The sequence below is a fragment of the Delphinus delphis genome, chromosome 2, assembly GCF_949987515.2.
Source record: "Delphinus delphis chromosome 2, mDelDel1.2, whole genome shotgun sequence".
NCBI classification, from domain to species: domain Eukaryota; kingdom Metazoa; phylum Chordata; class Mammalia; order Artiodactyla; family Delphinidae; genus Delphinus; species Delphinus delphis.
This window is the reverse complement of record NC_082684.1, coordinates 121733890-121761285: the sequence shown is the minus strand read 5'-3', so window position 1 is coordinate 121761285 and position 27396 is coordinate 121733890. Positions and strand designations below refer to the sequence as shown.

Sequence of the window (27396 nt, the reverse complement as noted above, 5' to 3'; positions counted from 1 at the left end):
ATGTGCTTGTCTATGAAAAGAAGCATCATCAAAGAACTAACTTTCGAATATTCTCATGTTACCTCTGCTGTCCGATTTGAACCAGGCTGAGAAACTGTGGAGGTAGAGTGCTCTGACCAAAGTTCTGTCTGCAAAGCCTAATTGTAGGGCTGGCCTCGACTTTGCACATAAATGAATTAAAAACATATTCATAGCACTGAATAAGATAGTTGGAAGAAAAAGTAAGAACTTGAGTATGAAGAATTCTAGAAAGGCAGCTCTCTCAAAAACTATTAAAAAGTTAAAACACTGAGGGTGAATTTGACCAATCAATGTTTGATAAAGTCAGGCATTTTTGGATGGTGTCATGAGATGTTCCTGGCCATGAGCTTGGCCATCCTTAGAAACGCCTTTTGTAGGGACCCTCTTGGCCCTTAGAGATTTGAGCAGTGGTCTCAGCAGAAAGAGGAGTGGTCATTTGCCAGATTATAGCTCCAAAGCCAACTCTTGGATGGTCTCATGCTCGCTCGGTAATTAATCAATGCTTCCCGAGAATGACTAAATAGGACAATAGTGTCTGATGTTATTTGTAGCACCCAGGAGTCTTCTAAAGAATTAGGTCAACTTTAGCGGTAAGGAAAATTAAAACTCACACCTGTAGAAAAGTAGCCTATGAATATAACAGACTTTTTGATTTGAACATATAACACAACAAGAGGCAGATACTAAATATCTGACGTTAGACAAACAAATAGACCAAAGCTGTGGGGATGACTGCCCCCCACAGCCCCTGCTGGCTCCCTGGTCCTGTCTGCTGTCCTACCTCCAGGATCACGGTGGGCACACCTCTTGTCTCTGCCCTTCCCTCCGACTGCCTTACACTCCATTCTCACCTGGCGGCCACAGCGATCGCTAATAAAACACACATCTTACCAAGTCACTTTTCTGCTTAAAGCACTCAAATGTTTCCCAATGCAATTAGCAAAACAAGTCCAAAGTCCTTAATAGGACCCCAAGAACCCACAGGACTGGTCCCTGTGTGCGTTGTTAAGTACATCCACGCCCACTCCCTTGCCCACCCAGTCCAGTCCCTCTGGCCTTCTGGCTGTAGCTCAGATCAGCATGCTGTGCCCAGTGCTTACATGCCCCACAGCGGGACATCCAGATCTTCAAGTGGCTAACTCTTCCATACATTTGCATCTTGACTTTAATAAAAACTTTTGCACACGTGTGTAGTCAGGTCACCAGAAAACTGGGAGAATCCCTCTTCTGTTCAACTGCTTTAATCGTGAATTCTCTGAGGGGGAGGGACCTCACACACTCTGAGGAAATCTCTTTGACAACGGACCTTCCTGCCCATCCTCCACCTTGGTTAAACATCAAGGAAACAGAATCTACACTCTTCAACGCCACTCACTACAGCTCACAGTTGGAATAGGAGCTGCTTCCTCACTTAGATCCCAAATTTGCCTTGCTGAAACTCTCATCAACTCATTGGAGTTGTGTCCTCTGGCCACACAGAATCTACTTAACTTCCTAAAGTAGCCCTTCAACTATTGGGAAACCATCATCTTTCCCCTGAGCCTTCATACTAAATATACTATGCATCATGCCACATGATCTCACGTCCCTCACCTTCTGAAAGCACAGCTCTCAGAAAGCAGGGCCATGATGCCGTGTGAAAGTGAGGGGCACAGTGAGGGGTCTAAACACTGGCCTGCCACCAGTGCAGCTTCCCAGTGTATTCATTCACCAAGGCATTCACTTCTCACTATGCATACATCGAATGTGCTGCAAAGTAAGTCATTTGCCATCCCCCCAAAATTCAATACAAATACCGACAACCTGAAATCCAACTGAGGCTAATGATAAACCAGTCTATGGTGGGTCAGGAGAAGACACAACGGCAGCAGCCATATCCGGATATGCCAGGGTTGCAGGTCAGGGAGCAGGACATTTTCTTCTTAGACTACGTGGCTGCAGCTCTCGTCCCTCGCAGAGAAGTATCACTCAACACTGAATTATCAATAAGGCATCTGAATACTCTTCAAACTGAAGAAAATTGCCAAGATGTAGAAATAGCTGGCTTGTAAAGCTGAGCTCCTAATGGGAAATGAGGTTTACTCCAACTGCAGAGGGTCCCAGGAGTACAGCCACTTGTGCCTGATGAAGCACATTGAGAGGGACCGCCTCTCGGCGTCTGCTCTCTTCTCACTGAAGGGGTCAAGATGAAGAGCAGCTGTCTTCTTTTATTTCAGCATAGCAAACAGACTCTCTTAGATCAGAGTGGAGGATTCTTTTATACTGAGCCTCTGTCTCTGTCTCTCTCTGTCTCTTTCTTTCTCTTGCCCTCTCTCTGTCATGAAAGTGATATTTGCAGAGTGGAGGATTAAACCTCTAATCTTTAGGATAGTTAAAAACTATGTCAAGAAAATTATATATGCCATGCCAAATAATGATAAAAAGGCCTAAAACACAAAGTGGATGAAAAAGAAATACAGATACACACAGCTTTCAATCTCCAGAGTGCAGTTCTGCTCATCCAAAGGGTATCTTCTCAGGTCCATCATGCATGCTGCGGTCGTGGTGATTCTGAAACACACAGAGTGAGGGCAGATATTAAAGATGGGATGAGAAATACAGCAGAAAAACTGCTTCTAGATAAACACTGAGTAACCCTCAGGTAGGACCCCTTCCCCAAAGCACACCTGATTAAACATATTTCATGATATATACTAAATGGACAAGTTTTCATTATACTGTAGGCCAGCTTTATCCAAAAAAGCAGTACATATATAATTACAAAATTACTCATGCAAACTTGTTGACTTTGGATGATCAAGGGAAGAGAAAGGGGCTTCTTAGGAAGCTCTTGTCTTCAATTTTTATTCTGCCTCATTGTCTAGTGACGCTCTAACTTTTGTAGCACAGAGAAAACTTACCTATGGTAACAACATTGATTAGATTACAATTTAATTCTTTGACTTTCAGTGTGAAGTGTTCAAGTAGCTCCCAATCCACAGGCTGCACTCTGGAAATGTGAGCCAAGCTTCTATTTGATTCTGTTTTATTATAGTTGCCTCTTGGGCTAATGCTCCAGGGCTTTTCACCATAGGATCATCTACCTTTTCAAAGAGAATATTTGGCTTCTATGTTATTGATTATGAATGAAAACTTGGGTTAGCTTCCCTTGAGGTCAGCTGCAGCCATGGAAAGAATTTATATCGTGGCCTAAGGACAGTTAAGCCTCTGCCGTGCAATGGTTAAACCCACTGTACATGGAGATAAAACACTTCCAGAAACGTCAAGTTCATTTCCTACTCTGCCGAAAGCCTCATTTTAGGGAAACCAACCTACCCAAAGCCTCTGTTGAAAATGCAACGATTAGGCTACCATGTTTTATTCTCTTTCTCGAAATCCCACCCCTTCTGCACCACAGTCCAGGCTAACCAGACTGGGCTGGGTCCCTGAATCAAGCACAGCCAACCATTAATGGAACAAGAATATAGAATGTGGCCTGAGTTAAAAGGCAGAATGGAGCTAAAGGGATTCTCTTCCATGAGAATGAATTAAAGATGAGAATGGAGCTAAACTTGCAAGTTCATGAATTAGAGGCTTGTGATGCCATTTTCAAACTGGAGAGTCAGGCATGAGAAAGCATAACAGAGGTGAAGACAATGCAGAGAGTTGATGGTTCAGGAGACAGCAGAGCTAAGCCTGGGCCACAGCACACAGCCTTGCAGGACATGGATGACACATCTCAGGGAGCAGCATCTCAGAGCTGATGTGGAAGACGTGTAAATGGCAGCCCGGGCTGTGCTCATTAAATGGTGAATCTTAAGAAGGAAGAAGTGAGAATGTCTTCTCCTGAGATCCCTAGATTTACCTTGAAATCCCAGCCACATTCTAGACTCCACCCTTCTCGAAGCCCAGTATTGAGCTTTCTATAGACAGCCGTCCATGTGAACATTCACAACAAACCTCCTACCACTCAGGCAACATGAGCAAGTTCTGCTCCAAAACACCCATCAGACACCAGTCATATGCTAATTATGTTGGGCTTGTCTCACTGAACCTAAGTGCCAGTGCTAAAGGAATAGGAGTAAAGCATGTCCTTCTATTAGCATTGGGTTAAGCAGCAGGTTGAGGAAAGTTCTACTTTTCAATGACTGAGAAGAACAGTGAGGGAAAACGTCAACCCATTTGCCAATCATGGGACAACGCTAATTTTTTCTTTGCAAATAGCATGCAAGTGCCGTGCAGACATATGCTATAAGATCCACACCAATGATGAAACTGTGTCCTTTCCAAATGTCATAACACTTCCAATTATCATTCCAAAGAGTGGATTACATTCTATCCAAAGTCAACACATAGCTCTTTGGTATATTTTTCTACATCATCTGACTTCCTAGCCAACTGAAGAACCAGCCTCACACTTTGAAATTCTGGCATGTTTTATGGCAGGTTGTCAACCCAACATCCATACAAGATGCCTACAAGGCAAAATTAGAAGAAAGTTCTGCTAAAATTACAAATTTTTGTAAATAAGAGAAAAAGATCTCTACTGGAAATGTTCAAATTTTTAAATTTTCCTACATGTTTTAGTACCTATTCACTTGAAGACTCAGTAACTGAGATTACCATTTTTTGTTTGTTTTTCCTTATTTATTCCCAATTATCATCATTAAAATACATGCACACAAGTGCACACACACACATCCAAATTGTTTGGAGACTCACATGTATTGTGATATTATGTAGAGTGTTTCATAGGAATCATTGGAACTGGGAAGCATGAAGCTAGTAGAATTGGTGAGTACCTTTAGTACAGCTGTTGTCCTGTCTTCTCATTCTGGTATCATACTGGCTATCATATGGAGCCCTATTCCTATTGACTTGAGGAATAAGGTATAGACATCTATGTGCTACTCTTCTTCCTATGGAAGAAATACACAGAAAACCCTCTTATGGTGGAAAGTAAGTCATAAGAGCCTACTCATGACACAGTGGAAGAAGGAAAGAGGTCTTTTTGCCACTGGGACAGAAAGGCAAGAAAAAAAGAAAGGGGGGAATAAAGAGATCAAGAAGGGGACAGCAGGCCAGAACCCCTCCCCGAGCCACAAGGCCATCATCCACATTGGCTAAACTCATGACAGGTTTGGGGACTGGACCTTCTGAGTGAAATGACCAAATTTTGCACCCCTGGGACTTTGTAGAAACCATAGGAGGGTATTTCATAGTCTGCAGAATGAGAACTCAAGCCTAGTTAATGGAGATGGACCAAGGGCAGGGAAGCCCCAGTGACATTCGAGCTCTAGTTGCATAATCCCCAACACGCATGCGCTCACACACACACCTTTTGTATTTTTTTCTAATCAATTTTATTTGTCCTGAGGAAAGACTTTAACCAACTTCTAGCTCCACTTCCATCTGAAAGCTGATAATTCCACTCCTATTTCTAAGAAATAGTGGTGAAGTCAATAAGAAATATTGCGTGAGGAATTCTCTCCAGTAGATCCATTGTTTTTAGTCGTAGCATGCAGTCACATCTGAACTTTATGTAAGGCTGGTTGTGAGATGGCTTTGGGCCCAGCTCCGTGCTCAGCAATTGAATACTCATGCATTTAATCTCACAACAACCACATTGTAGAGGTATTGTTATTCTTCCCATTTTGCAGATGAGCAAACCAAGGATCAGAAAGAGTAAGGAGGTCGGCAACATTTACAGTGCTACTGGAAGGCACATGTGGCATTCAGATCCAGGCAGCCTGAATCCTGCACTCACTCATCTACCTCCTTGACACCTCTTCTGCCTTAAACTAACAAAATATATTCAACTTTTAAAAGCCTACTCAGGGAATGAGGTTCTCGTTTTCAAAGGAGAGCGAATTCAGTAAAGAAATATGTTATATATATATGTGTGTATATATATATATATATATATATGATATATATGATCACACATATATATACACACAGAGATCATATACATGTATATGTCTCATATGTATGACAAATTGGAAATATACTACGTAAGGGGAGAAAATAAATATTTTAAGGCTACACTTGCTGCAACAGCAGTGATATTTTGCCCATTGTGGAATAGGGTAGAGTTTAGTAGGTAGTCCTGCTATTGTAAGTGATATATCCCTAAAGATATGTTTAAGAGTCAAAAGTATGAAAATTCGAGGAATAAATGTGAAGTTTATAAGGGCAGCAACATCCCAACAAGTTTAAAATCCTATTATGAGACACCTGCCATCTTTGGACACCATCTAGAAACTACTCCTGGGAAGAACAGCTTTTAGCAGGTCAAAGGGTTCTAACTTTGTCTCAATTATATCAAGCTTATGAGATCTATGTTGGTATCAGCACTTCCATTTTAAAATCCACCAATTAAAAAGAATATTAAGGGCCGACGCAAACTCTTTGTGTCATCCCACAAACGCAGATTTCTCCACAGACCGCCTGGAGAGGCTGTGGTGGAAATATCGCTTTTGGCTGCTCAGGAACACAGCTACTAGGTGGTGGTAGTATGCCTGCTTGTCAGCCGAGGTACGACACTGCTCTCTCTCTGTCCTTGCTGGGAAAGGGGGACTCTGAACTGAGCCTGGGACCCACACTTACAGTGAATCACAAGGCAATGCACACACTCTCTTCCCCACTTATACAAATATTTTACATTCATAGTAAATACCAGAGAGAACAGAGGTTAAAATGTCCCTGACTAGCTTTCTCAGAGGCCTTGTAGAACTAAAGTATCTCAGCCCTGCTATCTCTCCTTTCATCACCCATTTTAGTATCGTCATTATACTTAGGACCATCTACCCTTGGAATGTCCTTCCATTTGTTGACTTGCAGGCCCCTTGCTTGTCCTCTGGGGAACCTGGAGCAGGGCTTGGTCCCCTGCAGTCATAAGTGCCTAGAACCGCAGCCACATGCACATGGCAGGTGTCCTGGACTAACAGACATCGTGGAACTCAAGCAAAATGTGGAAAAGAGGTGGCTTGGCCCTTCTTGGTTTCAATCCCCCAAACCGAAGAGCCAGAGGGGATACCCACCCTCCTTGCAAGCACTCCCAGCAGGAGATCTGACTTTGAATGTTTACTGACCCTCTGAGAGCCTCCCTGGGCTCACTGGTCAATATGCTTGGATGATTATATTCCAATAAAGATGTTAAGAAAAATAAATAAAAATAAAACATTCCATTATGTACGAACAAAAAGAAAAGGTGCTTGGATGACGCTCTATGTGCTGACATCCTGGTGGTCTCTGAATCCTTCGGCTGCAGAATGAGTCCTTAGCAGGCTGATGTTAATGCCCATAAGCTTTACAGTTTCCATGGCTGTGAGGACTGCAGCAAAATGCAGCCATAGGTGGAGTTCTGGCCCTTTGATCACAATCTTGTCAAACTAGCAGGACCAGGAGCAAGTTAGCAGCACCTCCTGTGTGACTTCTGGCTTGTACTGGGGATGTCCAAATGTCCGAGAACCCTGGGCAATGGTTGTTACCCATGGCCCCAGAACAGCAGCACACCTGGGGTACTGCCTTACAGGTAATCACTTAGCCCTCTGCAACTGCTCTCAGGTAACTTACACTCATCTCCATTCCTGGCTTCACCCCAGGTGCACCAGGCAGTGGAGGCATCTATCATTTATCCACGAATAGAAATTCAGATGCTAGGATTAAGGACCAAATCAAATAATTCAGACTGACCAAGCATCCTTCTAAAGCAAGTGCCTATTATTCAATGTGGAGAGGGCACAGGACATAAACCAACATTGAAGTTGCCCCAGTTTTTGTTTTATTTTACAATAAATATAAGATACACGCACAGAAATGTCCAAAGGCCTCTGCTGTGCAGATTCGTTGAGGATGTTGCTGGGAAAATTGATTGTGTTGGCAGCCCCATTCCTTCATCTTCCCCAGTATCCACTCTCTTTGCCATGTCATTTACAGCTCTTCTCACTAAAGAGGAGCTGTCTGCCCGCTTCTGAACATGGGCCAACTTTGTGCCTTGCTTTGTCCGATAGAATGTGTGTACTAACAGTCCCAAGATTAGCCTCCAAGAGACATTCTGTGTTTCTGGTCCCCTTGTACTCCTGTGAGAAAACCACGCTCATGTAAGTCTGCTCGTTCTAGGAGGAGTACGGACATAAGGGGCAGAGACCACCCATCCCTGGGCCTGTGGGTGAACCAGCCAGAATCTGCAGAGGTGCTGATTAATCACCCAGATTCACAAGCAATGAGCACTCATTATCATTTGACATTGAGGCTTTCCAGCTGTTTGTTACGCAGCAATGTTGTGGGCATAGATAACAGATACAACAATCAACGCAAGTAACTACACACATAGAAAAGCATAAATTATCTTATAAATAAATGGACATCACAACCTGATACTTCTCAGGGGTGCCATAAGATAGCAAAGCCCTTAGCAGATAGTATTTTCCTACAACGGGAGCATTTACTTCTAGATTTCAGCATAAATCCACTAGCATTGTAGGAACATAAATCTTGGTGAAATGAGTAGTCACATTAGGCAAATGAGATGCGCCACCTCCTGATTTTCAAACAATATGGTGATAAAGCAATTCAAAGGCCAAAACCAGCAATAATGCTAAAAACCAAAACCAAAAGAAAGCATGTGCCAGATCCCCAAGCACCTGACAGGAACAGAAATGTCAGGGTGGATGACTGAGGGAGTCTCAAGGAAAATACTTAGGTTCAACTCTCTAAGAGGAAGGAAGGAAATATTTTGAAAGAATCAAAAAAGTACTTTGAGATTTTGAATCTCCCCAACCATCTGGATCTAATGATGGTACTTGGGAGGTATGTGTGGGGTTTATATCTAGAAAGGTAGCCACTAGCCACATGTGCCTATTTATAATTAAATTCTAAATTAATTAAAATGAAATAAAATTAAAAATTTAGTTCCTTTAAGGCACTAGCCAAATTCCAAGTGCTCAATAGTCACCTATGGCTAGTGGCTATTGTACTGGATGGTACAGATTTTAGAACATCTTCATCACCACGGTAAGTTCCATCGGAAAGGGTGAGAAACAGCGTGAGCCAGACAGGGTGACAGACCTGGCCCTGCCTGCTAATGCAGCCTGCCAGCTCTTCTCCCTCCCTGACTCTCTCTCTCCTCTCCTTTCCCCCGCCCTCTCCTTCCTGCTCCCCCAGCCTCCTTCTCCCTCCGGCCCCCTCGCCACCATAGCTTTACAGGACACACTCCCTAGTTGAAAGTGGTTGGACGACAAAGTCAAATGCACACAACCTATCACCTCAAAGAAAAGCCTCTGCAGCTAGAGGCAGATATCCACAGGGCATGGAAACAAGCAGGCCAGAGTAGAAGGTGTCATTCAAGACTATTTAAAGTATCATACCGTTGCATCTGACTTCATGGCTCAGTGGGTTAACCAGCAGTCTGAGGGGAGGACCTACCCTAAAAGAATGGCAATTAGGCATAACAAAGGGAATGCATTAACCCAATCTTCAGATTTGTATCCTAGGGACTAAGGCTTCCAATGTGAGCGTGAGACAGAAGGGGGCCAAGGTCGCCATATCCAAAGTCTCATTAGAATATCACTTAGTCTCTATGGATCTGCTCATCTAAGGATAAACATTATGAAAAAAAGAGATGTTCTATGAAAAGTATGCAAGCATACAACATGAAAGTTGAAAACTTGGGAAGATGTTGGTCTGGTTGTCAAAAGGCATGAATTCTCTTTAAAACAAGGATAGGAAGACATAAGGAAAGAAAAGCCTGAGATGAAGGCATAGACAGATGATGTAAAACTGAGAAAAGAATGCAAAGAATCCGAGCGTAAGTGCTGAACTGAAATCTGTACTGAACACAGAGACAGCAGAATTACACAGCTGAAAGTCATTTAATGATGTGAATGACTTCATAAACTCGGAGGGGACACAAGTCACTGAGGGATCTTGTTAAAATGCAGATTCTGAGCAGGACATCTGGGGTAGGTCTGTAGTTCTGAATTTCCCAGACGATGTTGCTGCTGCTGGTCTGGGGACCACAGTCAGAGTGGGAAGGAGAGGGCCAACTTGTAAAACCTTCCTAAGGGCAGAGGAAGAAGACAAAGCTTTGAAAACACAGAGAAGATGATAGGTACAGGACAGAAAATCAGTATGAAACTGAGCTCTATTAAACAGAGCAAAAACAAACAGCATCCAAGTGAACAAAATAGAATTCAATACAAAACAAAGAATTTTTTTAAAGTACAATATGCATAACACGAAATTTACCTTTTTTCACTATTTATAAGTGTACAGGTCAGTGGTATTAACTACATTCACAACCATCACCACTATCCATATTCAGAACTTTTTCATCATCTAAAAAAAACCCCACTATACCCATTAAACAATAACTCCCCATTCTCCCCTCCCCCCAGGACTTGGTGACCTGGCAACATTCTTACTGATACTAGGTATTTCATATAAGTGCAATCACACAACATTTGTTCTTTCGTGTCTGGCTTAGTTCACCTACTATAATGTTTTCATGGTGTAGCATGTACCAGATTTCCAAACCTTTTTTAAGGCTGAATAATATTCCATTGTATGTATATACCTCATTCATGTTTTAATGGACATTTGGGTTGTCCATTTGAGTTTTATACTTTTAGCTCTTATGTACTACATCTTTGATCAACTGCAAGTTCATTTTTGTATATGGTATAAGGTAGGCATCCAACTTTACTTTTACATAAGGATACCCAGCTTTCCCAGCATTATCTGTTGAAAACACACTCCTTTATGCATTGAATAGTCTTGCACCCCTGAAGCAAATCATCTGATCATATACTCAAGAGTTTATTTCTAGGCTCTCTACTTTATTCCATTGGCCTATGTTTCTGTTCTTATGCAAATATAACATTATTTTGATTACCATGGCTTTATAGTAAGTTTTGAAATAAAGAAACATGAAACCTCCAACTTTGTTCTTCTTTTTCAAGATTGCTTTGAATATTTGGGGTCCCGTATGATTACATATGAATTTTAGAATGGAGTTTTCCATTTGAAAAAAATGTGATTAGGATTTTTAAAGGGAATGCATAGCAACTGTAAATCACTTTGGGTAGTATTGTCATCTTAAAAAAATATTAATTCTTCCGATCAATGAACATGTCTTTCCATTTGCTTATGTATTCCTTCAGCATGTGGCCTCTATCCTCAAGGTCATCTCTTGATTCAAAGTGGCTGCAGCAGCTCCAGCCATTATATCTACCTTCTACACTAGCAGCCAGAAGAAAATGAAGAGCCAAAGCTCTCTTACCCCCTCCCTTTTACAGAGATATCCTGGCAAGAACCCTGCCAAAGTTCCTTTTATAGCTCTTGGGCCAAATCATAGTCACATGGTCATATAGTTTTACTCTTTCTTTTATACTTTTAGTTCATAAGTCTTTTGCCTCTATCGTTAAATTTCTTCCTAAGTATTTCATTCTTCTAGATGTTACTGTGAAAGAAATTGCTTAGTTTCCTTTTTGGATTGTTAATTGGTAGTACATAGAAATGCACCTGATTTTTTTTTTTTTAAATAAAGGTTGCCTATTATCACTTTTTTCTCCATATCTCTAAGGATGATATTTTTCCATTTTATTTTTTTAACTGAAGCATTTTTGATATATAATATTATATTAGTTTCAGGAGTAAAGCATATTGATTCAGTATTTTTACAGATTATACTCCATTAAAAGTTATTACAAGAAAATGGCTATAATTCCTTGTGCTATACAATATATCCTCATTGCTTATCTATACATAGTAGCCTGTATCTCTTAATCCCATACCCCTAACCTACTCCACCCCCCTACCTTCTCACCACTGGTAACCAGTGGTTTGTTCTCTGTATCTGTGAGTCTATTTCTGTTTTGCTATATATACATCATGGTGTATGTTTTCTTTTTTTTTTTTTAACTTTTTCTTCCTGATAGTTTATTAATAGTGTATAGAAAAGCAGCAGATTTATCTAGCAACCTTGCTGAATTCATTTATTAGTTCTAATACTTTTTTCAGTGGAAACTTTAGGTTTTTCTATGTAAAGTATCATGTCATATGCAAATAGTGACAGTTTCACTTCTTCTCTTCCAATTTGGATGCCTTTTATTTATTTGTCTTGTCTGATTCCTGCTGTTAGGACTTTCAATGTTATGTTAAATAGAATAGGCATCCTTGTCTTATTCCTGAACTTAGAGAAAAGACTTTCAGATTTTCACTGTTCAGTATGATGTTAGCTGTGGAGTTTTCATAGATGGCATATTTTATGTTGATACATTTTTTTGTTGATATATGTGGAGATACATTCCATCCATACCCACTTCGATGAGAGTTTTTATTATGAACAGATGCTGAATTTTGTCAAATGCCTTTTCTGTGTCTCCTGAGATGATCATGTGATTTTTATCCTTCCTTTTATTAATGTGGTGTATCACATTGATTTGTTAATGTTGAACCATCCTTGTTGCACTGGAATAAATACAACTTTATCATGGTGTATGATATATATATTGTTGTGATATATTGTTGGATTTTTTATATATTGTTGGATTTGGTTTGCTAATATTTTGTTAAGGATTTTTGCATATATTTTGCATATATATTCATCAAAGATTTGGGTCTGAAATTTTATTTTTTGTAGTGTCTTTGTCTGGTTTTTGTATCAGGGTAATGGTGACCTCATAGAATGAAGCTGGGAATGTTCTTTCCTCTTTAATCTTTTGGTATAGTTTGAGAAGGATAGGTATTAGTTCTTTATATGTTTGGTAGAATTCCCCTATAAAGCTGTCAAATTCTGGACTTTTGTTTGCTGGGAGGTTTTTTTTTTTTTAAATTACAATTCAATTTCACTTCCAACACTTGGTTTCATTGATCTTTTCTATTGTTTTTTTAATCTCTATTTATTTTCTCTCTGATCTTTATTATTTCCTTCATTCTGCTGACTTTGAGCTTTGTTTGATCTTCTTTTATAATTACTATAGGTGGTAGGGTAGGTTGTTCATTTGAAATTTTTCTTGTATTGCTATAAACTTCCCTGTTAGAACTGCTTTTGCTACACCTATAGATTTTGGAATGTTGTGTTTCCATTTTCATTAGTCTTGAGGTATTTTCTGACTTCCTCTTTGATTTCTTCACTGATCCATTGGCTCTGTAGTAGCATGTTGTTTTGTCTCCACATTTGTTATTTTCCCATTTTTCTTTCTAAAATTGATTTCTAGTTTCATAATGTTGTGGTTGGAAAAAATGCTTTATATAATTTCTACCCTCTTAAATTTGTTGAAAGTTGTTTTGAGGCTTAGTATGTGACTTATCTTGGAGAAAGTTCCATGTGCACTTGAAAAGAGTATATATTCTGCTGTTTGGGATGTAATGTCCTACAGGTACCATTAAGTTCAACTGGTCTATTGTGTCATTTAAGACTGCTGTTGCCTTACTGATTTTCTCTCTGGATGATCTGTCCATTGACATCAGTGGGGTGTACAAGTCCCCTACTATTATTGCATTTTGTCAGTTTCTCCCTTCATGTCTGTTACTATTTGCTTTATATATTTAGGTGTTCCTGAATTGCATGCATAAATGTTAACAATTGTAACATCCTCTTCTTGTCTGATCCTATTTTCATTATATATTTATATCTTTGTCTTTCATTATAGACTTTGTTTTAAAGTCTATCTTGTCTGATATGAGTATTGCTACCCCCACTTTCTTGCCCTTTGCATTTGCATGAAATATCTTCTTCCATCCCTTCACTTTCAGTCTGTGTGTACCTTTAGCTCTGAAGTGAGTCTCATGAAGGCAGCATATGGAAGGGACTTTTTTTTTTTTATCCAATCACCCATGCTGTGTCTTTTGATTGGAACATTTAGTCCATTGACATTTAAAGAAGTTATTAACAGGAATGTACTTACTGCCATTTTATTACTTGTTTTCTGGTTGTCTTTATAGTTATTCTCTATTCATTTCTTCTTTTTGTTTCTTCCATTGTGGTTTAATGATTTTTTTTTTTTTTTAGTAGTACGCTTGGGTTCCTTTCTCTTTCGTTTTTTTTTGTATCTACTATAGGTTTTTGATTTGAGATTGCCATGGGGTTCATAGATGTGGACATAAAACTGTATCTACTTGTTTTAAACAGGTAGTCATTTAAGTTCAGGCCCATTCTGAAAGATTTATGTTTTTACTGCTCTCCCCGAAATTTTGTGTTTTTGATGTCATATTTTACATGGTCATGTTTATCCCTTAACTGTTTATTATACTTATAGTTGCTTTTATAATTTTTCATTTTTTAACCTTTTTACTAGGTTAAGTGGTGGATCCTCAGTTCTTACTATACAATTGCCTTTCTTAGTGGGATTTCCCCTTTCCTATAGATTCTAACTTCTTTTCCACTTAGGGAAGACCCTTCACATTTCTTTCAGTGTAGGTTTAGTGTTGATAAACTCTTTTAGTTTTTGTCTGTCTGTCTGAGAAGTTCTCTCTCCTTCTGTTCTAAATGATAATCTTGCTGTCTAGAGTATCCCAGGTTGCAGGTTTTCCCTTTCAGCATGAATATATCATGCCACTCCCTTCTGGCCTGTGAAGTTTCTGCAGAGAAATCAGCTGGTAGCTTGATGGGGATTTGCTGGTATGTGACTTTTTCTCTTGCTGCATTTAGAATTTTCTATCTTTAACTTTTGTGAATTGAAGTATGATATGTCTTGGTGTGGCTCTGTTTGGCTTCATCTAGTTTGAGACCCTCTGTGCTTCCTGTACAGAGGATATCCATTTACTTCTTCATGTTTGATAATTTTTAGCCATCATTTCTTCAAATACATTTTCAATCCCCTTCTCTCTCTCTTTTCTTTCTGGGATCCCCATAATGCAAATGTTGGTATACTTAATATTACCTCAGAAATCTTTTAAATGCTTTCAATATTTAATTTGTGTTACTTTTTGCTGTTCCAATTGGGTGACTTCCATTATTCTATATTCCAGATCACTTATGCCTTCTTCTGTATCACTTAGTCTGCTATTCATTCCTCCTAGTGTTTTTTATTTCAGCTATTGAACTCTTCATTTCTAATTGGGTCTAATTTTCACTGTGTTCATCTCTTCTTTTCCCTAGTTTAGTTAGCCAACTTATTATCAATGCTTTGAATTTTTATATGGTAAATTGTTCATTTGTTTCATTTTTATTTTTTCAGTGGTTTTCTCTTGCTCTTTCAATGGAGAGTTAGTAGTTCCTCTGCCTTTTCATTTTGCTTAACTTTCTCTGCCTATATGAATTTAGCGGAAACAGTTACCTATTGCAGTCTTAAACAGGTGTTCTTATGTGAAAGCATCCCTATAAAGACTGTGTACAATGCCTTTGATGGGAGAGTTGGATTTGAGCTGGGTGCAAGGCATGTCTTTCCTCTGGGTGTGCTGGCAGCTATCACCTAGGTAGGTGGTGGGGTCAGAGATGGAGGGACTAGAGCTGGCACTGGGTGTGTGGTGGAACTCCCTCTCTGCTCAGCAGTCATCACCACCCTATCAGGGGCCAGCTCAGATCCCAAGTTACTGGAGTGGAAGCCCCAAGGGTCATACCTGAACTAGCTCTGTTTCATTTATGTGTGTGATTTTACCTTTTCTTGCACCAGGACCTTTGCTCCAGAGGCGAGTAGTGCTGAAGCAAGTAGCGCCCGTGCACAGACAGAGGTTCAATATGCTGCCTGTGCTCTGCTCACATGCAGCCTTGTGTGCAAGTCCCCTTTGTCCCTCCCTGCCAATCACTGTCCCTAGCCTCTGCCACCTCCACCCTCTTGTGGAATAGCTCTTCAGGATTAGTAAGGCCCATGTGGATTCTCAGGTGTATGGAGAGGTGAGCTGTGGTACAGGGGCCACCATCAGAGATCTGGGCTGCTTCTGATGCTCTGCTTGAGTAAGTGCTAACAATGGCTGCTGCTGCCCACCCAGGCTCTGCCCTGGGACAGGGTTACCTCTGCATCCCACAGCTGAGTCTTTTCCTGGTCATGGCTGCCCCAGATCCAGTGCCATGCTGCAATATGGAGAGAGTGGAGCCAGAGTGTTCACTCAACTAGGAGCATGTGAGCTCCTCACGAGTGGAATCCAGGCTTCCCACCACTTTCTTGTTAGTCCCAACGGTCCTCCAACCAGCCAAGAGGGCTTGTCTCCCCAGCATAGGGCCCCAGGACTGGGACACAATCTGTGGCTTGAGCTGCTCACTCCCCAAGGTGGGTGTCTGCCCATGTAATGTCTTTTTTCCTCTAAGTCCCCTCTCAGGGGCATAGATCCTGACCCAATTGCATTTCTTTCCTTCCTACCTGATTACGTGTGTATCTTTCTTAGTCTTGGTTGTACAAGAGTCCTTCTGCCAGTCTCTAGTTAGTTTTGCATGAGAATTTTCCACATATAGATGTATTTTTGGTGTGTTCCTGGCGGGAGGTGAGCTCCGCATCCTCTTACTCTGACATCTAGATCCTTCCCCAACCCCCATACTCTGCAACTGATTTTTCACATGTTGATTTTGAAATCTGCAATTTTACTGAATATGTTTTTTAGATGTAACAGTTCTGGGGTGGGGGGGTTGTATGGAATCTTTAGGTTTTCTACATAAGATCATATTATTTGCACACAGACAATTTTACTTTTTACTTTCCAGTTAGAAAAAATATGGCATAAGCAGGAATCCTTGACTTGTTACTGATCTTAGGGGAAACCATTTTACATATTCACAAACGAATATGATTTTGTGAGTTTTTCATATATAGCCTTTATCTTATGAGGAAGTTTCCTTCTATTTCTAGTTCTTTGTACATTTTTGTAATAAAAGGGTGATGAATTTTATCAAATGCTTTTTCTGCTTCAATTGAGATGATCATGTGTTTCCCCCCACTTCATTTTGTTAATGTCCTTTTCCCATATTGAACCATCCTTGCACCCCAGGGTTAAATCCCACTTGGTCATGGTGTATGGGGCTGATTTCATTTTCCTAGTGTTTTGTTGAGGATTTCTAAATTAGTATCTGTAAGAGATACTGGTCTGTGGTTTTCTTTTCTTGTAATATCTTTGGTTTTGGTATCAGGGTAATGTCAGCCTCATAGAATGTGTAAGGAATAATTCTTTCTTCTTCAGTTTTTGTGGAAGAGTTCAAGTTTGCATTAACTGGGGTTAATTATTCTTTACATGTTTGGTTGAATTCACCAGTGAAGCCATTTGGTCCAGGGCTTATTTGTTGGGAGGTTTAATTACTGACTCAACACACTAGTTATAGGTCTGTTCAGATGTTCTACTTCGTCATGATTTAGTTTTGGTAGGTTGTATAATTTCTAGGAAGTTGTCCATTTCATCTAGGTTATCCACTTTTCCAGCATATAATTTTTCATAGTATCCTCTTATAAAGTTTTTTTATTTCTATAAAATTGGTAGAAATGTTCCACTTTTCATTTCTGCTTTTAGTTATTTGCATCTTCTCTCTTTTTTATTCATCCATCTAACTAAAGGTTTGTCTATTTAGTTGATCTTTTCAATGGGCCAAATTTTGGTTTCACTGATCTTTCTACACAGTTCTATTACTTTATGTATCTCTATTCTACTCTTTATTATTTTATTCTTCCTGCTAGCTTTAGGTTTAATTTAGTCTTTTTATTTTTTCAGTTCCTTAAGGTGTAAAGTTGAATTCTTGTTTTTAATGGGTGTGTAGACAGATATAAATTTCCCTCCTTGCACTGTTTCCCAGCATCTCATAAGTTTTGGTATTATTGTAGAACTGTCCATTTCTCCTTTCAATTCTGCAATGTTTGCTTCATGTATTTTGGAGTTCTGACGTTTGGTGCATATATGTTTATAACTGTTTTATCTTCTTGGGGAATTGACTCATCAATATATGATGTTCTTCTTTGTCTCTTTTTAGCCTTTGACTTAAAGGATATTTCTTCCATATTAGTATAGCCACTGCAGCTTTCTTCTGATTACTATTTTTATGGAGTGCATTTTTCCACCCTCTCAGTTTAAATTTATTTGATCTTTAGATTTTTAGATCTAAAGTGAGTCTCTTATAGAGAGCAGAGAGATAGATCCTGTTTTAATTTTTATCCATTATGCCAATCTCTAGCTCTTCTATGAGGAGTTTAATTCATTTACATTTAGTTACTGAAAAGCAAAGACTCACTTCTGCCATTTTGCTATTGTTTTCTGTATGTCCTAGAGCCTTTTGTTCCTCCATCTTTGTTTTCTTTTCTGTTTAGTTGATTTTTTTTGTTTTGATTCCCTTTTTATTTCCTTTGTGTATATTCTATAGATATTTTCTTTATGGTTGCCATGGGGATTATATAGAACACCCTAAATTTATAACAATCTAATTTGAATTGATACCAGCTTTACTTTAACCACATATACTCAATTTGCTTTGCACCTTTCATGTTATTAACATTACAAATTGCATCTTTATACATTATGTACCTAATAACATAGATTTATAATTATTTTTATGCACTTGTCTTTGAAATAATGTAGAAAATAAAGAAGTTACAAACAAAAATTAAAATAATACCAGTTTTATTCACCTTTACTGGAGATCTTTATATCTTGACACAACTTCAAGTTACTGTCTAGCATCCTTTCATTTCAACCTGAAAGACTCCCTTCAGCCTTTCTTGTGGGCCATGTCTAGTGGTAATAAAGTCCCTCAGTTTTTGTGTTTGTTTGTTTTTAATTCCTTGCTTGGCCCTTCTTTTTTTTTTTCTTTCTTTTTTATTGAAGTATAGTTGATTTACAATGTTGCGAGAGTTTCAGGTGCACCCTTAGGTTTTATCTGATAATTTATGAATTCCTATTTTTTATATTGAAGTATAGTTGCTGTACAAGGTACAGGTATACAATATAGTAATTCACTATTTTTAAAGGTTATACTCAATTTATAGCTATTATAAAATATTGGCTATATTTCTCATGTTGTACAATATAGCCTTGTACCTTATTTTATACCTAAGATATTGTACCTCTTACTCCCCTACCCTGTATTGCCCCTCCCCCACTTCCCCCTCCTCACAGGTAACCACTAGTTTGTTCTCTATATCTCCTCTTCACTTTTGAAGGACGCTTTTGCCAGATACAGAATTCTCTCCTGACAGGTTTGGCCTTTCAACAGTTATTAAATATTTAATCATACCACTGCCTTCTGGCCTCCAAGGTTTCATATGAAAAATTGGCTGATAATCTTTTGTGAGGCTCCCTTATATGGGACAAGCTTTTTCGCTCTTGATGGTTAAGATTCTCTCTGTGTCTGCAGCTTTTCACAGTTTGATTTTATGTGTCTTAGTGTGGGCCTCTGGTTTCATCCCACTTGGATTTCACTGAGCTTCTTGGATTTGCAGATTCATGTTTTTCATCAACTTTGGGGAGTTTTTGGCCAATATTTCTTCCAATAATCTCTCTGCCTCTTTCTCACTCTCATCTCTTGGGACTCTCATAATACATATTTTGGTGCCCTTGATGGTTTCTCACAAGCCCCTCAGGCTCTATACATTCTTCTTAAATCTTTTTTTTCCCTCAGACTCAATAATTTTAATTGTCCTATCTTCAAATTTGCTGACTCTTTCTTCTGCCTGTTCATATCTGCTCATAAACCCCTCTAGTGTATTCTTCACTTCAATTATTGTATTTTTCAGAATTTTTGTTCACTTTTGTAATTTCTATCTCTTTATTTTATTTTGTTCATTTTATTCATATATCATTACCCTAATTTCCTTTAGTTCTTTGTCTATGTTTTCCCTTAGCTTCTTTAGCATAATACAGATAGACAATTTAAAGTCTTCATCTAGTAAGTCCAATGTCTGGGCTTACTCAAAAATACTTTCTGTGAACTTATTTTGTTCCTTTGAGTGGGTCTTTTTTTGATTCTTTTCCAGTATAGGCCATTACAGGGTACTGAGTAGAGTTGCCTGTGTTACACAGCAGATTCTTATTAGTTACCTATTTTATATATAGTAGTGTGTATACGTCAATCGCAATCTCCTAATTTATCCTTCTCCACCCCTTATCCCCTGGTAACTATGTTTGTTTTCTACATATATGACTCTACTTCTGTTTTGTAAATAAGTTCATTTGTATGCGTTTTTTTAGATTCCACATATAAGCAATATCATACAATATTTGTCTGTCTGACTTACTTCACTCCATTTGACAATCTCTAGGTCTATCCATGTTGCTGCAAATGGCATCATTTTGTTTTTTCCTTTTTTAAGGCTGAGTAATATTCCATTGTATATATGTACCACCACTTCTTTATCCATTTGTCTGTCCATGGGCATTTATGTTGCTTCCATGTCCAGGCTATTGTAAATAGTGCTGCAATAAACATTGGGTGCATTTATCTTTTTGAATTGTGGTTTTGTCCAGGTATATGCCCAGGAGTGGGATTGCTGGATCATATTGTAGTTCAATTTTTAGTTTTTTAAGGAACCTCCATACTTTTCTCCACAGTGGCCGTACGAATTTACATTCCCACCAACAGTATAGGAGGTTTCCCTTTTCTCCACACCCTCTCCAGCATTTATTGTTTGTAGATTTTTTGATGATGGCCATTCTGACTGGTGTGAGGTGATACCTCATTGTAGTTTTGATTTGCATTTCTCTAATAATTAATGATATTGAGCATCTTTTCATGTGCCTCTTGGTCATCTGCATGTCTTCTTTGGAGAAATGTCTATTAACATCTTCCACCCATTTATTGATTGGGTTATTTGAATATTGAGCTGCATAAGCTGTATATTTTGGAGATTAATCCCTTGTCACTTGCTTTGTTTGCAAATATTTTCTCCCATTCTGAGGGTTGTCTTTTTCTTCTGTTTATGGTTTCCTTTTCTGTGCAAAGACTTTTAAGTTTAATTAGATCCCATTTGTTTATTTTTGTCTTTATTTTCATTACTCTAGGAGATGGATCAAAAAAGATCTTGCTGCGATTTATGTCAAAGAATGTTCTACCTATGTTTTCCTCTAAGAGTTTTATAGTATCCGGCCTTACATTTAGGTCTTTAATCCATTTTGAGTTCATTTTTGGGTATGGTGTTAGGGAGTGTTCCAACTTCATTCTTTTACATGTAGCTGACCAGTTTCCCCAGCACCACTTACTGAAGAGACTGTCTTTTCTCCATTGTATATTTTTAACTCCTTTGTCATAGATTAGTTGACCAGAGGTGCGTGGGTTTACCTCTGGGCTTTCTATCCTGTTCCATTGATTTATATTTCTGTTTTTGTGCCAGTGCCATACTGTTGTAATGATTGTAGGTTTGTAGTACAGTCTAAAGTCAGGAAGCCTGATTCCTCCAGCTCCGTATTTCTTTCTCAAAATTGGTATGGCTATTCAGGGTCTTTTGTGTTTCCATGCAAATAGTAAAAATTTTTGTTAGAATTCTGTGAAAATGCCATTGGTAATTTGATAGGAATTGCACTGAATCTGTAGATTGCTTTGGGTAGTATAATCATTTTCACAATATTGATTCTTCCAATCCACAAACATGGTATATCTCTCCATCTATTTGTATCATCTTTGATTTCTTTCATCAGTGTCTTATAGTTTCCTGTACACAGGTCTTTTGCCTCCTTAGGTAGGTTTATTCCTAGGTATTTTATTCTTTTTGTTGCAATGGCAAGTGGGATTGTTTCCTTGATTTCTCTTTCTGATTTTTCATTGTTAATGTATGGAAATGCAAGAGATTTCTGTGCATTAATTTTGTATCCTGAAACTTTATCAAATTCACTGATGAGCCCTAGTCGTTTTCTGGTGGCATATTTAGGATTTTCTATGTAGAGTATCATGTCGTCTGCAAACAGTGACAGTTTTACTTCTCCTTTTCCAATTTGGATACTTTTATTTCTTTTTCTTCTCTGATTGCCATGGCTAGGACTTCCAAACCTATGTTGAATAACAGTGGTGAGAGTGGATATCCTTGTCTTGTTCCTGGTCTTAGAGGACATGCTTTCAGTTTTTCACCATTGAGAATGATGTTTGCTGTGGGTTTGTCATATATGGCCTTTATTATGTTGAGCTAGGTTCTCTCTATGCCCACTTTCTGGAGACTTTTTATCATAAATGGGTGTTGAATTTTGTCAAAAGCTTTTCCTGCATTTATTAAGATGATCATATGATTTTTATTCTTCAATTTGTTAATACAGTGTATCACATTGATTGATTTGCATATATTGAAGAATCTTTGCATCCCTGGGATAAATCCTACTTAATCATGGTGTATGATCCTTTTAATGTGTTTGCTAGTATTCTGTTGAGGATTTTTGTGTCTATGTTCATCAGTGATATTGGCCTGTAACTTTCATTTTTTTGTAGTATCTTTGTCTGGTTTTGGTATCAGGGTGATGGTGGCCTCGTAGAATGAGCTTGGGAGTCTTACTTCCTCTGCAATTTTTTGGAAGAGTTTGAGAAGGATAGGTGTTAGCTCTTCTCTAAATGTTTGATAGAATTCGCCTGTGAAGCCCTCTGGTCCTGGACTTTTGCTTGTTGGAAGATTTTTAATCACAGTTTCAATTGTATTACTTGTGATTGGTCTGTTCGTATTTTCTATTTCTTCCTAGTTCAGTCTTTGAAGGTTGTACCTTTCTAAGAACTTGTCGATTTCTTCCAGGTTGTTCATTTTATTGGCATATAGTTGCTTGTAGTAGTCTCTCATGATCTTTTGTGTTCCTGCAGTGTCAGTTGTTACTTCTCCTTTTTCATTTCTAGTTTTATTAACTTGAGTCTTCTCCCTTTTTTTCTTGATGAGTCTGGCTAAAAGTTTATCTATTTTGTTTATCTTCTCTAAGAACCAACTTTAGTTTCACTGATATTTGCTATTGCTTTCTTCATCTCTATTTCATTTATTTCTGCTTTGATCTTTATGATTTGTTTCCTTCTACTAAATTTGGGTTTTGTTTGTTCTTCTTTCTTTAGTTGCTTTAAGTGTAAGGTCTGGTTGTTTATTTGAGAGTTTTCTTGTTTCTTGAGGTAAGACTATATTGCTGCAAACTTCCCTATTAGAACTGCTTTTGCTTCATCCCATAGATTATGGGTTGTCCTGTTTTAGTTGTCATTTGTTTCTAGGTATTTTTTAATTTCCTCTTTGATTTCTCCAGTGATCTCTTGATTATTTAGTAGCATATTGTTTAGCCTCCATGTGTTTCTGTTTTTTACATTTTTTTCCTGTATCTGATTTCTAATTTAATAGTGCTGTGGTCTGAAAAGATGCTTGATGCGATTTCAGTTTTCTTAAATTTACTGAGGCTTAATTTGTGACCTAAGATTTGATCTATCCTGGAGAATGTTCCATGTGCACTTGAAAGTGTATTCTGCTGCTTTCAGATGGAATGTCCTATAAATAGCAATTAAGTCTTTCTGGTTTAATGTTTTATTTAAGGTTTGCATTTCCTTACTAATTTTCTCTTTTTTAATTTATTTTATTTTTTTATGCAGCAGGTTATTATTGGTTATCCATTTTATACATATTAGTGTATATATGTCAATCCCAAACTCCCAATTCATCACACAACCACCGCCCCTTCTTATGAATTTTCTGTTCATTGGTGTAAGTGGGGTGTTAAAGTCCCCTACTATTATGGTGTTATTGTCAATTTCCACTTTTATGGCTGTTCACATTTGCCTTATATATTGAGGTGCACCTATGTTGGGTGCATATATATTTACAATTGTTACATATTCTTCTGGGATGGATCCATTGATCATTATGTAGTGTCCTTCCTTGTCTCTTGTAACAGTCTTTATTTTAAAGTCTATTTTGTCTGATATGAGTATTGCTACTCCAGCTTTCTTTTGATTTCCATTTGCATGAAATATCTTTCTCTATCCCCTCAGCTTCAGTCTGTATGTAGCCATAGGTCTGAAATTGGTCTCTTGTAGACAGGATATATACGGGTCTTGTATTTGTATCCATTCAGCCGGTCAACGTCTTTTGGTTGAAGCACTGTATCCATTTACATTTAAGGTAATTATTTATTTATTTTTTAAACATCTTTATTGGAGTATAATTGCTTTACAATGGTGTGTTACTTTCTGCTTTAAAACGAAGTGAATCAGTTATACATATACATATGTCTCTATATACATATACATATACATATCTCTTCCCTCGTGCGTCTCCCTCCCTCCCACCCTCCCTATCTCACCTCTCTAGGTGGTCACAAAGCACCGAGCTGATCTCCCTGTGCTATGTGGCTGCTTCCCACTAGCTATCTATTTTACGTTTGGTAGTGTATATTTGTCCATGCCACTCTCTAACTTTGTCACAGCTTACCCTTCCCCCTCCGCATATCCTGAGGTCCATTCTCTAGTAGGTCTGTGTCTTTATTCCCGTCTTACCCCTAGGTTCTTCAGGACCTTTTTCTTTCTTTCTTTCTTAAATTCCATATATATGTGTTAGCATATGGTATTTGCTTTTCACTTTCTGACTTACTTCACTCTGTATGACAGACTTTAGGTCCATCCACCTCACAACAAATAACTCAATTTCATTTCTTTTTAAGGCTGAGAAATATTCCATTGCATACATGTGCCACATCTTCTTTATCCATTCATCTGATGATGGACATTCACGTTGCTTCCATTTCCTGGCTATTATAAATAGAGCTGCAATGAACATTTTGATACATGACTCTTTTTGAATTATGTTTTTCTCAGGGTATATGCCCAGTAGTGGGATTGCTGGGTCGTATGGTAGCTCTATTTGTAGGTTTTTAAGGAACCTCCATAGTGTTCTTCATAGTGGCTGTATCAATTTACATTCCCACCAGCAGTGCAAGAGTGTTCCCTTTACTCCACACCCTCTCCAGCATTTATTGTTTTAGATTCTTTGATGATGGCCATTCTGACATGTGTGAGATGATATCTCACTGTAGTTTTGATTTGCATTTTCCTAATGTTAATAGTGTTGAGCATTCTTTCATGTGTTTGTTGGCAGTCTGTATATCTTCTTTGGAGAAATGTCTATTTAGGTCTTCTGCCCATTTTTGGATTGGGTTGTTTGTTTTTTTGTTATTGAGCTGCATGAGCTGCTTGTAAATTTTGGAGATTAATCCTTTCTCAGTTGCTTCATTTGCAAATATTATCTCCCATTCTGAGGGTTGTCTTTTGGTCTTGTTTATGGTTTCCGTTAACGGTGCAAAAACTTTTAAGTTTCATTAGGTCCCATTTGTTTATTTTTGGTTTTATTTCCATTTGTCTAGGAGGGAGGTCAAAAAGGATCTTGCTGTGATTTATGTCATGGAGTGTTCTGCCTATGTTTTCCTCTAAGAGTTTCTGGCCTTATATTTAGGTCTTTAATCCATTTTGAGCTTATTTTTGTGTATGGTGTTAGGGAGTGTTCTAATCTCATACTTTTACATGTACCTGTCCAGTTTTCCCAGCACCACTTATTGAAGAGGCTGTCTTTTCTCCACTGTATATTCTTGCCTCCTTTATCAAAGACAAGGTGACCATATGTGCGTGGGTTTATCTCTGGGCTTTCTATGCTGTTCCATTAATTTATATTTTTGTTTTTGTGCCAGTACCATACTGTCTTGATTACTGTAGCTTTGTAGTATAGTCTGAAGTCAGGGAGCCTGATTCCTCCAGCTCCATTTTTCATTCTCAAGATTGCTTTGGCTATTCGGGGTCATTTGTGTTTCCATACAAATTGTGAAATTGTTTGTTCTAGGTCTGTGAAAAATGCCAGTGGTAGGTTGATAGGGATTGCATTGAATCTGGAGATTGCTTTGGGTAGTAGAGTCATTTTCACAATGTTGATTCTTCCAATCCAAGAACATGGTATGTCACTACACCTATTTGTATCACCTTTAATATCTTTCATCAGTGTCTTATAATTTTCTGCATACAGGTCTTTTGTCTCCTTAGGTAAGTTTATTCCTAGATATTTTTTTTCCTTTTCTCGCAATAGTAAATGGGAGTGTGTTCTTAATTTCACCTTTAGATTTTTCATCATTAGTGTATGGAATGCCAGAGGTTTCTGTGCATAAATTTTGTATCCTGTTACTTTACCAAATTCATTGATTAGCGCTAGTAGTTTTCTGATAGCAAGTTTAGGATTCTCTATGTAGAGTATCATGTCATCTGCGAACAGTGACAGCTTTACTTCTTCTTTTCTGATTTGGATTCCTTTTATTTCCTTTTCTTCTCTGATTGCGGTGGCTAAAACTTCCAATACTATGTTGAATAAGAGTGGTGAGAGTGGGCAACCTTGTCTTGTTCCTGATCTTAGTGGAAATGCTTTCCATTTTTCACCATTGAGGATGATGTTGGCTGTGGGCTTGTCATATATGGCCTTTATTAAGTTGAGAAAATTTCCCTCTATGCCTACTTTCTGCAGGGTTTTTATCATAAATGGGTGCTGAATTTTGTTGAAAGCTTTCTCTTCACCTATTGAGATGATCATATGGTTTTTCTCCTTCAATTTGTTAATATGGTGTATCACGTTGATTGATTTGTGTATATTGAAGAATCCTTGCATTCCTGGAATAAACCCCACTGGATCATGGTGGATGATCCTTTTAATGTGCTGTTAGATTCTTTTTGCTACTATTTTGTTGAGGATTTTTGCATCTATGTTCATCACTGATATTGGCCTGTAGTTTTCTTACTTTGTGACATCTTTGGTTTTGGTATTAGGGTGATGGTGGCCTCGTAGAACGTGTTTGGGAGTGTTCCTCCCTCTGCTATATTTTGGAAGAGTTTGAGAAGGATAGGAGTTAGCTCTTCTCTAAATGTTTGATAGAATTCGCCTGTGAAGACATCTGGTCCTGGGCTTTTGTTTGTTGGGAAATTTTTAATCACAGTTTCAATTTCAGTGCTTGTGATTGGTCTGTTCATATTTTCTATTTCTTCCTGGTTCAGTCTTGGCAGGTTTTTCATTTCTAAGAATTTGTCCATTTCTTCCAGGTTGTCCATTTTATTGGCATAGGGTTGCTTGTAGTAATCTCTCATGATCTTTTGTATTTCTGCAGTGTCAGTTATTACTTCTCCTTTTTCATTTCTAATTCTATTGATTTGAGTCTTCTTTTTTTTCTTGATGAGTCTGGCTAATGGTTTATCAATTTTGTTTATCTTCTCAAAGAACCAGCTTTTAGTTTTATTGATCTTTGCTATCATTTCCTTCATTTCTTTTTCATTTATTTCTGATCTGATCTTTATGATTTCTTTCCTGCTGCTAACTTTGGGGTTTTTTTGTTCTTCTTTCTCTAATTGATTTAGGTGCAAGGTTAGGTTGTTTATTCGAGATGTTTCCTGTTTCGTAAGGTAGGATTGTATTGCTATAAACTTCCCTCTTAGAACTGCTTTTCCTGCATCCCATAGGTTTTGGGTCGTCATGTCTCCATTGTCATTTGTTTATAGGTATTTTTTGATTTCCTCTTTGATTT

At 38.3% G+C, this 27396-nt stretch overlaps 1 protein-coding gene across 1 annotated transcript in view; it reads right to left on the bottom strand.

The window, feature by feature from the left end:
- Positions 1–27396, bottom strand: part of GABRB3 (gamma-aminobutyric acid type A receptor subunit beta3) — a 235114-nt gene that overhangs the window by 37411 nt on the left and 170307 nt on the right. Inside the window, exon 5 of the mRNA XM_060005522.1 lies at positions 2489–2571. Within this exon, the coding sequence (XP_059861505.1) occupies positions 2489–2571 (83 nt within the window). The remainder of the gene's footprint in view (positions 1–2488; positions 2572–27396) is intronic.